The sequence below is a fragment of the Bison bison genome, unplaced genomic scaffold (assembly GCF_000754665.1).
Source record: "Bison bison bison isolate TAMUID 2011002044 unplaced genomic scaffold, Bison_UMD1.0 scf7180017864115, whole genome shotgun sequence".
Classification (NCBI taxonomy): domain Eukaryota; kingdom Metazoa; phylum Chordata; class Mammalia; order Artiodactyla; family Bovidae; genus Bison; species Bison bison.
In genome coordinates this window covers 1,678,013-1,690,199 of record NW_011494687.1, presented here as the reverse complement: position 1 = coordinate 1,690,199, position 12,187 = coordinate 1,678,013, and the positions used below count along the sequence as shown (strand labels likewise).

Here is a 12,187-nt window from a genome sequence, read left to right as displayed (position 1 = left end):
TTTCCTGCTGCTGCTGCTGCTGCTAAGTTGCTTCAGTCGTGTCCGACTCTGTGCGACCCCATAGATGGCAGCCCACCAGGCTCCCCCGTCCCTGGGATTCTCCAGGCAAGAACCCTGGAGTGGGTTGCCATTTCCTTCTCCAATGCATGAAAGTGAAAAGTGAAAGTGAAGTCGCTCAGTCATGTCCGACTCTTAGCGACCCCATGGACTGCAGCCCACCAGGCTCCTCTGTCCATGGGATTTTCCAGGCAAGAGTACTGGAGTGGGGTGCCACTGCCCTCTCCGAGGAGTTTCCTAATAGGTATTAAATAATAACATAACTATTAATATAATAGTAAAAAAACGCATGTCCACATACAACATAAACATGAAGGCGTTCCCACTTGGGGAAAGTGTTAGTCACTCAGTTGTGTCCAACTCCTTGCAACCCTCTGGACTGTAGCCTGCCAGGCTCCTCTGTCCATGGAATTCTCCAGGCCAAAGTACTGGAGTGGGTTGCCACTTCCTTCTCCAGGCCCACTCAGGGAAAGGCAGTCGTAAACCCTGAGTGGGGGCGGGGGGCCCAGGGTCTTCCCTGAAAATCTCCTGGCTGTTCCCATCACATTGTCCAGTCATGGGATCAGAGTCTTCAGAAACCTGACCATCCTGCCACGCATGGCCAAGGGAAGGATGGGCCCTGGGGTTACATTCCAGGAGGGAGGGAAAGAGATGAACACTGAGTCCCCAAGACCCACCTCCCACCCAGGCCAACGAAAGACATAGGCTGGGGAAGGAAGGGCTGGCAGCCCGGCGAGTTAAGGTAGGAAAGTGCTCACGTGCACACACACACACCTGTCAGGACGAGTGAGGACATGGTCAGTGGATCTCTTCCCACTTGAGTAGAAATGGATGGAAGGGACTGGGCTCAGACAGGAAACAGCAGGACCTCAATCCTAAGCCTGTCCCATAGAGCCTCGCATGAAGCTGTGCTGACCACTGTAGGGCCCGGGCGGGGCCCTTCAAGGGCTCAGGACTCAGAGCAGGTCTGGTTCACATACATGCCCCAGGACCCATGTGAAACAAGCTCACTTCCTGGCCTCCTTCCTTCTTTCTATTCTATTTCTGTTTCCAGAGTTTTCTCCAGGGCAGTCTCCCCCTTCTTCCCACACCAGCAGGCAGGCTTCTCTCAGGCCCTGGGCTCTGGGCTCCAGCACCTCTCCCTTGTCAGGCTCCTCCCTCCCGCGTGGGGCTCAGCCCAGGGGCCCGATGGAGGTCACGGTCAGCCAAGAATGGCATGATTGCAGGGAGGGCTCCCCCAGAGGGCCAAGAGAAAGCAGGAGAAAGCAGCAGCCTTCTTCTTCCTGCCCCTGGGGGAGCTAATTACAGGCCAGCAGGCCCCCTGCACAGGTGAGTGCCTGGGGCCAGCCACGCTTGCTCTCGCTGGCACCTGGGCAGGCCATCGGCCTCTCCTGGGAAGGGGGATGAGCTGGGGGTGGGGGAGGGTGCTGGGGAGAGACACTCCTGACATTCTCAGCTCAGGGCCCATAATTAGTTTGTGGGATGAGAGCAAAACAGCCATCCTCAGGGTGACAGCCAGACAGTCAGGCGGCATGGGCGGAGGCAGGGCCAAAGGAAGGGACAGAGGCCGGGGCAAGAGGAACCCATTCATTCACCCCGGTAGCATTTCTCCCCAGAACCTTCTGGTCTCTTCCGGGCTCCTGGACTCTGCCCCAGAGGGGCCCAACGAATCTAGCAGACTCTGAAGGCAACACTCTCTGTTTGCCAAGGGAGGGGTACCCGCCTGAGGTTATTTCCTGCTTCTCCTGGGGAGGAAGGCAGGAGAGGGGCCAGGTCAGAGCTAAAGCAGAGAAGGTTTCCATCAGGGCATCCCCACCAGGCCACCTACCCACCAGCCCATCAGCCCATCGTCTGCCCTGAGGCAGGGCCAGGGAGGGAAGGGCTGGAGCTGTTTGCCCAGACAGGTCTGATGGGTGGGGCTGCTGACAGGGAACAGGGAGAGGGCAGCTATCTCATGGGGTCTTGCCCTAATCCTACCCTACCTACCATGCGGTTTCTGAGCTGCCTGCCCCTTAAGAGCTCTGCCAGCCAGGTATTGGCTGAGTCCCCAGCCCAGTACTCCAAGGATGACAGGTCTATCACAGGCAGGCTTTGGTCACCAACAGCCCAAGGACCCCCCTGGGATGCTGTGGAGGGGCTGCGGCTGAGCTGTGGACCATTCGATGAGGCCGCAGGGGAGGGGGGCCCTCGGAGGAACTCCTGTTCCCACCAGAACTGAGCCTTTGGGTCCTCCTGGGATTTCTGTGCAGATCATCACGTGGGGACCCATGGAAGAAACTTCAAGATCTTCTGGACAGGCCCCAGTTCACCGTCCTAAACCTCCTGCATGGCCTCTAGTGACTTTTGGCTTTCACTTCAATTTATCTGATTTTGCCAGACAAGCTCAAGCCCATTATGCAGATTAGGAAACCAAAACTTGAGACAGGGAGTTTTGGTTTACTCAAGGTCACAGATCAAGCTACCCCCTCTCCGGGGGTCAGATCAACCACAGGCCAGACGTCCCCTCTCAGCCCTGTGGTGCATTTCCTGGAGATGTGATGACGCAGAGGTTTTGTTTGTTCATGTAGCAGCAGCATCTGAGATGAGCAGAAGTGCTCGAGGCAGCGGACCTCTGCCCTGGCCCTGTCCCCAGCCACACCCCATCTTCCACCTCTGAGGCATCACGTACAGCCTCGGGTGGGAGCTCGAAGGGGAACATCCAGGATATCTGATAGCATTCCCAGTGGGGTCATTCCTGCCACAGAGCCTGTCCCCCAGAAACAGCCTCAGGACCCCCACAGCCACGCTGCGGCAGGGAGCCAGTTCTGGCGACCCCCTCAAGGGAAACGACAGATACGGAGATGGACCCAGCCTGGTCCCGGCTCCTCTGCCCTCAGCCACAACTTAGCAAGGCTCCTCTGGCTCCAGGCCCCTTTTTTCCTTTGTTGTGGCTCCCACCATGTGGGAAAACCCCTCTATGGACTAATTGACATTCTTCCCTCTGAAAAGGGACGGTCCCTGGTCTCTGGAGGTTGACCAGACATTGTCCTCTTGGGCACTTTTAGGAGGCCCTTCTCTGCCCTGGGCCAGAAACACTGGAGCCATCAGAGACTCAGCTCAGAGAGAGGAGAAGAAGCATGGACATAGCTCTGCCCCGGCCCCAAACAAGGGTCACAACATTCAACTCGCTGCCTCGGCCTCAGTCAGGGGCTTTTGTCTAGGCTCCTGGACCAGTCAAGGGTCATCCTGTCTATCCACTCCCCCAGCCCAGCTTGTCCCAGACAGGCTTTGCCTCGCCCATCTCCCCCACCCTCGCCGGCTCCCTGTGCTGGAGCAGGTGACTCACGATGCAGGCTGAGGGAGATGTTGATGGTGTACTCATCCACGAAGCCCTTCAGGCCGGGCATGCGGGCGCACTTGAGCTGTGTCTGGGCAGCGCTGTCGCCAACATGCACCCAGCACACCGTCTCGTTGGCGTAGCTGAAGTCCATGGCTGTGGTCTGCCGTGTGCTGGTGGGTGTGATGGTGGAAACCTGGGCCCCACTCAGGTACGTGGCCAGGATGTTCTGCGAGTTGGCAATCAGCAGCACAGGGGGCCGGTCAACCGGCTCTGGAGACACAGGAGACAAGGGTTAGGGCAGCAAGCGGCCCTGGCAGTGCTCTGGCCTCTCCCCATCAGGGAACGACACCGAGGGCGCCTAGCTGTACGGTCGCAGGTAAGCCCACCTACCATTCTTGGCCTTGCAGGAGCGGTTGTCTGGCTGCAGCAGGTACCCTTCCACACAGCCGCACGTGAAGGAACCATCTGTGTTGGTGCACAGCTGGCTGCAGGTGCCATACACCGAGCACTCGTCGAAGTCTGCCGGGAAAAGGCGAGAGCGTGGTCATTTCCAGCCTGCCGAGGGCAGGGAAGGGAGTGCCCTCAGACAACACCTGGGGTGTGTCCATCCCTACAGCTACTTCGGAGAACAGTTTGACAGAATCTACTGCAACAAGAAATGTGGAAACGTTACCACCTAGCAAGTCCAGACCTGGGATCCACCCTAGAGATGTATCTACACACGTGCTTATCATCCATTCATTCAGAAAAGATTTCTGCAATGTGCCAGGTACAGTCTTAGGCTCGGGGGACACATCAGCAAAAAAATAGATTCAAACTGCTGCCCTTTTAAAACTTAAATTCCGGGACTTCCCTGGTGGTCCAGTGGTTAAGAATCTGCTTTGCAATGCAGGGGACGTGGGTTCAATCCCTGGTCGGGGAACTAAGATCCCCCAAGCCATGGGGCAACTAAGTCCGTGTCCCACAACTGAGACCCAATGCAGCCAAATGAATAAATAAATATTCTTTAAAGAACTTAAATTCTGATAATAAATGAAATGTTATTATAATAATAAATAAAATTAAAAGGTAAATGACATGTTAGAGGAGTTAGTGCGATGGGAAGTAGCTGGTGCTATGAAAAAATACTAAGCAGAGAAAGGGGACAGAGAATGCAGGCAGTGGGGATGCGGTTTTAGGGCTATAAGGAGTCTCACTGAGAAGGCTACATTTGTGCCAAGACCAAAAGGAGGTACATTTAAAACAGAAGAGTTTGCATTGTTCGTAACAGAGAGAAACTGGGAACATCTTACTCATCCAAAGGGAGATGGCCAAGTGAACTGTGGTAATAGTCATACATCACCGTGGTTTTAAAAAGAATGGGGTAGATCTCCACACATTAACACGGAAAAATCTCTAGAACATACTGGGTAAAAAAACTGAAAAACAAATATGTACAGTATGTGCGTGCGTGCTAAGTCGCTTCCGTCATGGCTGACTCTTTGCCACCCCGTGGACAGTAGCCCACCAGGCTCCTCTGTCCATGGGATTCTCCAGGCAAGAAAACTGGAGTGGGTTGCCATGCCCTCCTCTAGGGGATCTTCCTGACCCAGAGATCAAACCCATGTCTCTTAATGTCTCCAGCACTGGCAGGCAGGTTCTTTACTACTAGGCCACCTGGGAAGCCATATACAGTATGATATTTATGTAAACAAGATCCCATGCACATAAACAGTACTTTCAATTAGATTCTCTGTGAATACATGTATACCTGGATAGAAAAAGGCCTGGACAGAGAAGCAGCAAACTGTTAAAAAGAGCTGATTTCCAGAGAGATGGGGGAGGGACCGTAACTAAAGAGGATTTGTTAAAGGGGACTTTGGTTTTGTCTGTAATGCTTTAAACCTTTTTAAACAAGAAAACTCACATATGACCTATATATATATTTATTTATTATTATTATTATTTTTTTTGGCTGCGCTGTATGGCATGGGGGAATCTCAGGTCCCCTATCAGGGATCAAACCCGTGCTCCCTGCATTGGAAGTGCATTTTAACCACTAGACCACCAGGGAAGTCCTTGACCTTGACCTATATAATTTTTAAGATGAGTTTTGAAAAGTCTGGCAGAAGCAAATGTTTAGGGCCCACAGCCACGCCCTGAGGCCGTAAGGTGTGTTGTAGACCCGCATCCTGTCTTGCACCTTTCAAGCTTTCTCCTCCCCAACCTAGCCCACTGCCCACCCACCACCCCCCCAGCACATCCTGAACCCCAGTATGTGCACATGTGCACACTTACCTTTGCAGGTCTTGCCGTCTGCCTGTAGCTGAAAGCTGTTGTTGCAGTAGCAGGTGGGCCCATTGAGTGTGGGGACACAGTGGTGCTGGCAGCCCAGATGGGAACACTGTCCTCGTTGCTCTGTGTCGGGGGGGGGTGGCAGGTGACACATACTCAGGCCCCCAGATCTGGCAATCATACCCAGACAGCAACCTTCCCTCAACCCTTCAGTAACCACTTCCCAGGCCTGCAGGGTCAGAGATGAAGTGGCTTAGGAAGTATCAAGTATATTTTGTAAGTGAGGAAACTGGGACTGATGAGGGTATAAGACAGGTCCAAGGTCGCATTGCCAATTGTGGCTTAGAACCCGCATCTTCCTGCTCTGGCTGCCCCGACCCGCTCCGTTCCTAGTTTGCTGGTCAACAACACATGAGGACTCTCAGCCCCTTTACACGCCTCCTGCCTGTAGCACCTAAGGACTGCAATTTTGGCTTTGGGGCTGAAGGGGAAGCGTTGGCAGGGAACCGAGTCTTGCCACGCAGGACCCCAGGTCTGGTCTGGAAGCACGCCTGCAACCCAGCCCTGGTGTCCGAGAGGGCCCAGAGAGAAGGCCCGAGGCCCAGGTAGAGGAGAGGAGGAAGAGAAGCAAACCTGGCTCCCCCGGGATCTTTCTCTAATCTTCCTCCTGCCTCTGACCCACTTCCACAGGGGAGACAGAAGGGAATGAAGCAGGAGGGGGAAGAGGTGGGGGAGCAGCTACCCCCCCCCCAGACCAGCGACCCAATTAATGGCCTTGCGTGGGGCCAGGCGGCCCGGCCACAAAGACCCCTTTGTCCAGTTGCCTCACACCCCTGCTCCCCCCCTCCCACCTAGGAGAGAGCGCTGCCCGAGATGCTAAGACGTTTAGAGGCGCTAAGCCTGCCAGGAGGAGCAGAGATGGGGAGCCAGGCCCTGGTTAGCCTTTCTCCTCCCCACCTCTGTCCCAGAGCCTGAAGGTGCTTCTCCAGTCCAGCCTTGGCCCCCAAAGAGGGGAAGTAGTGTTTGTTTCTGGAAAATCTAGAAAAGAGGTTCTCTTCTGCATATGGGGTGGGAGGATGAGGAGGTCCAGCTTCTGTAGTATCAGAGAAGGAAGTTCAAGCCCTAGGTTTCATATGTTCTTGGTTGTTTGTGATGCTGACCGGGTATGCAAAAGCAGGCAAACTTGAACACGTACTGTCCGATGAGATGGGACGTGCGTGGTAATTGAAGTCAGCCCCCTAGGCCCACATTCTACATCCCATTCCAGGAGCTTCTGACAAAAACATGCAGACGCAACCAAAGGAAAAGGATAAAAATCTTCCACAAACTCCCTGCCCTCAGTGAACAGGATCCAGATGTGTCTCTTCCCACAGGCAGATGTTTTCTGACACGCGTTACAAACACAGGACAGGGTCTCCACCCCCGGGGGCTTGCCTAGGGCCTCACAAAGCCAGCTTCCTGTTCCAGGCCCAGACTTGAGGGCAGTAGAAGTTCCTATTCCCTGAGGTGCAGGCCTGAGCTTCCTCCCCCTCCAATCCCCATCCCCGGGAATCTCTCCCATCCTCAGGAGAGATCCAGATTCCCCCTGGGACAGAAGGGTCTCTAGAGGAAGACCTGCAGAGCTGGTGGACCTGAGATGCAGGTGGGAAGAAGTCTAACCTACTGTCCTAAAGTTCCCTCCTCAGTTGGGGCGGAGGGGGAGAAACCCTTCCCATGAAGCAGCTTCTAAGAGCCTCAAAGACCTGCCCTTTCGGGGGCCCTGGCAGGGGAGGCAGGTAACAAAGCTCCAGACCTCCCCCTGGCCCCCGCTTCAGTGACAATATCTGCTTGTCTCTGGTCATCCTCAAGTTCCCTATAAGAAACCATGCGAAGAAACAACCCCACTGTTTACAAAACTACAAAAGCATGAACATGCTGATCTAGTAGAGAGCTCTCGTTACATAGCTGGGAAACAGGGGACTGAAGAGGGGTAATGACACATGTGAGCACACACAGCCAGAGACATGCCCGGGGCACAGGGCAGCAGGACCAGGCCTCGTCCCCTTTGCAGTCCAAGGACAGTGTGCAGACAGTGCTCAGATGGCAGCCCTCCAGACCCATCAGGTGCCCGGCGGAGAACTCACAGCATCCACCTGGGAGAGCAGAGGTGAAGAGCCCTTACCTCGGCAGTGGGACCCCTCGTCCGAGCCGTCCGCGCAGTCCTGGACCCCATTGCAGAGGCGGGACATGAGAATACACAGCTCGGTGCCAAGGCAGTTGTGCTCGTTCGGCTGACATCGCTGGGCCTTACTCTGCGGACCTGGGGGCAGACGGAAAGGTCGGTGTGGGCATGCTGGCTACAGAGGCTGTCTGGCCAGCTACCTACTGATGGAGGGACTGGGCCTGGGGTTTCAGGCACCTGCAATTTTTACATCTCAGGAGGCCTAGGGCCTGTTAGACTCTTCAACCTCGGGCTCATCTATGCTACTCCCAATAGTAGCCACACCTGGGATCCGCCAGGTGGAGGGGATAACTGGGTTTCAGCAAAGAGTCCACTCCCCAGATGCTCCATGCTGTGGACTCCGAGGCTTCCACATCCTACAGCAGGAGACAAAGCACCCCTCCTTTCCATAACATCCTGGGTCACAGAGCCTGGGCGGAGAGCTGGACCAAGTCTTCTAGAAATGCACTTTACAATATGAAGCATCATACATGGCTATTCAGCAGTTGAAATGTGACCAGTTCCAAATGGAAGTATAAAATGCGCACTGGCAAAAACAAACAAACAAAAGACAATGAGAGTTCCCTGGCGGTCCAGTGGTTAGGACTCCTTCACTGCAGTAGCTCCAGGTTCAATCCCTGGTTGGGGAAATATCATCCCACAAGGTGTGTGGAGGGGCCATAAATAAATAAAATGTACATTGGTTTTTGAAGACTTAATACCACAGCCACAAAAGAGAATGCAAAAGGCCTCAATACTTTTATATGAAAAAATATGCTGAAATGATAATATTTTGTACACACTGAGTAAAATAAAGTTAAAATTAATTTCATCTGATTATTTTGACCTTTTTGGTTTTTTTTTTTAAGTAGATACTTATTTTCTTAGCCACATCCTGTGGCATGTGGGATCTTAGTTCTGCAACAGGGATTGAACCCATATCCCCTCCATGGGAAGGAGGAGTCTTGACCACCCGACCACCGGGAAAGTCCCCATTTTGACCTTTTTTTGAATGTAGCTACTAGAAAATTTCAAAATTGAATGCATGCCTTGCATTATATTTCTATGCATCACACTATGCTAGACCTCCACCCCAGAGCAGCCTGCCTGATGGAGGACTTTGGGAACTGTCAAAGATTGTGGCCTGCTGGTGATGACTCCACTTCCCTTGTTGCCCAAGAAGATGGGCTGCAGGGAGGGCAGGACAGAGCTCTTCAGGGGATCCTAAGGAGGCCAGGATCTAGGACACTGGCTGAGCCTGTGAGCTGGTAGACAGATCATGGCCCATTGGCTTCCAAGCCCAGACAGGATGTAAGAAGGTGCTTGCATGGGAGCACACCTGTCCGCCTGTGCTGGGGAGGAGTCACATGCACAGGGAGGGGAGGTGTGTACCGTGGAGCAGAGCGGTGTGGAGTGAGAGTGAATCTGTGAATCTCCACGTGTGCCGGTGCTGCCGGCCTCAGTATGTACGTTTCCAGGTCCTCTTGGGAGCAAGCCTGGGTTTGTGTGTGAGTGTCCAGGGCATCTGTCTGCGTGCAGGTTATGTCTCTGCATCCCCATTTCAGAGTGGTGACTCTGCGTGGCTGCGAGAATGTGTTCGTGCCAGCGTCTGCCTCTGTGTGTGTATGTCGGCAGGGTAGGGGGAGTGAGTCAGGCCCCGGGAGCGGCTAAGTGTGAGTGTGATGGGTCTAGGAGTGTGCATGAGTGGGGACAGTGAGCGGATATGTATATCTGCATCTAACTAAAGGATGGATAAAAAGAGCCAGATCTGGCCCCTCTGCATGGCTTTCTTTATCTTCAACACCAAACACTGGGGTCCGAAAAGTGGGACATAAAGGTGGCCTGAGACAAGCAGACACTCCAGGCTGAGCCACCATAGAAACACTTGTAGAATATCCCTGGCTCCCACACCTCCAGAGCAGGGTATCAAGGTGAGGCAGAGAGAACTAGTGGTTCCCTTTTCTGGCCCTAAAATTACCGCTAATAATTATGAGTGAGGGTGTGGAGTTGGGGCTGAGACAGGATAAACCCCAAGAGAGAACAGAGAAAGACCTAAGAATGCAGGGTCCCCAGACCCCTGCCCAGACTAGCCCAGCAGGGGAGAGGTTCTGAAGGCAGAGACTTTGCCAGCTGCCCAGGACTCCAGGGTCCCACTAGCAAGTTCTCCACCCCCCACTGGCAGGGTAAAGGCTGGGTGGGGACCTTTCTCCCAGTTTAAACAGCTGCCTCTGATTACACCACTTACTGAGGGTAGGGGGAGGGAGGGCGGGAAATGCTCAGGGGTGGGGCTTCTGGTACAGAGATTGAGCCAGAGCCAGTGGCCTTTGGCCTGGGAACCTGAGGACAGGAAGGGGACCCAGCAAGACCCAGGGGCACCCATCAAGGATCAGGAGGGTCAGAGGTGGGAAGAAGCGGGAGGAGCCAGAAGGGAGGGGAATCTACCAGCAAAGCTGTCAGCCCAGAGAACATGGTCTCAGGCAGGCTGGGGGGTGGGGGTACAGCGGCTAAGGAAGCTCATTTTTGAGCATACCAAACACCTTGCCGGGCTCTTTGAAGAGCAGGGGGAGGACAGTTGGACAGTTTTAGCTGTGTCATGTACAAACAATCACAGAGCAAGGTCCACACCAGGCTCGAGCTCAACTGTCTTCATCCTAGACTGCCTGGGCCAAAAGGAAAAGGGATAAATCAGTGATGGGGGGTAGGGATCCAGAAAAGGTACTTACAAATCTCAGGAGCCTCATCAGATCCATCCGGGCAGTCCCTCTCACCATCACACCGCCAGCCTTTTGAGATACAGGTGATCTGGTCTCTACAGGCAAACTGCTTGGGGCTGCAAGTCTTAGGGACTAGGGGCAAGGGAAGAAAACAGGGGTGTGAATAGGGGTGAATGCCCTGAAACCCTGAGGTCTGAAAGCCCTCAAGGGTTCCTCCTCCTTCCTCAGGCAGCAGCAGTCTCCGTCCGGCCCAGGCTCTAACCCAAGGTTCATGTGTGGAGCAGGGGTGGGGGGCAGGGGCTGGGGGTCACTCCTGGAACACTGTGTACCTGAGATGGGGGAGGGGAAGGACGCAGGGAGCACACTGCTGCTGCCTGACTGAGTCCTGCAGGCTGCCCATTGGGTGTGCGCTCTCCCAGCTCTCAGGGCCAAAGCCCTTGTGTTCTCTGATACTCTGGTCAGACAACAGCAGCCTCTGCTCTGCTGACTGAGAGTGATGAGGCATTTAGGTTTTTGACGGGTTTTCTCTTTATCTTCTCCATCCCACTAGAGGTCCAGAGCTGGTCTCTACTAACCTCTCTGCTCCTTCACCCTCTGGGACACTCCTCGTCCTTGGAACACATCACCCCACACATCTCCAACTCCTAACCACCAGGCCCTCCCCAGACGGGACGTGTGTTTGGGGGTGCCCTTGGCACATGGGTGTCTCAGAGATGGTATCAACAGAGGAGTTCTGCCGCCACATCCATTCTCTAAACACACAGCCTCCTTTGCGGATGCCCTCAGAGTTAAGAGGCACCTAAGACTGCTCAGGCTGACAGGGCTGGAGAACGGAGGCAGGGGGATGGCTGGGGTGACCTGCAGGAGCTGGTTTCAGCCCAGCCAACCCAAGAAGTTCCTATATCCAGGACCTGTTCTTTGCCCTAATCCCTCACCCCACCATCTGCTCTCTACACCCACCCCATTCTTTTACCTCATTCTCCAGGGATGAATTAAACATGGTAACACTAACTCTCATTGTTACCTCAGTATGTGCCGGGAAGTGTGATCAACCAGTTCTTTCCATGTATCATCGCATTCAATCCTCTCCACAATATGACAAATTAGGTACGACTAATACCATTTCCCAGATGAGGAAACTGAGCCTCAGAGAATGTGGGGTCACCCAGCAGGCAAATGTCACAATCAGGACTCAGACCAGTTTAGCCAACTCTAAGCTGTTAAGCAGCCAGTTGACACCAGGCTCCCCATTCCCACTGAGAGGTCTTCAGGCGCTGTTCCTCTCAACCCTGTCACTATGTCCTCCTCGGGAAGGCAAGTCCCCCCTCCTTCACTGCCGCCCCCCAGTCTCCCAGCCCTGCATTGCCTCTTCCTCGATGCGTGTCAATCCCATTTCTCTTTGGCCATCACGCACCAGAGCCCAGCTCTGTGCCAGGCAGTAAACTAGGCACTGGGGTGCCCGGAAGGGGCGGGGTGGCCCCTCAGGAGCCATGGCACCCCGGGAAGACAGCAGGGCAGAGTGAGCTCAGGGGCTGGGGACGGAGCAGAAGGAAAGTGTGTCGGGGCTCTGAGCAGGGAGGGATGGACTCTGAGGAGAGCCACACTGGGAAGACGTCCTCCCCC

General features: G+C 54.3%; 1 protein-coding gene across 1 annotated transcript in view; it reads right to left on the bottom strand.

The window, feature by feature from the left end:
* Positions 1–12,187, bottom strand: part of LRP1 (low density lipoprotein receptor-related protein 1) — an 82,151-nt gene that overhangs the window by 62,437 nt on the left and 7,527 nt on the right. Inside the window, 5 exon segments of the mRNA XM_010839371.1 lie at positions 3,383–3,646; positions 3,767–3,895; positions 5,654–5,773; positions 7,812–7,949; positions 10,574–10,696. Coding sequence (XP_010837673.1) covers positions 3,383–3,646; positions 3,767–3,895; positions 5,654–5,773; positions 7,812–7,949; positions 10,574–10,696 — 774 coding nt within the window.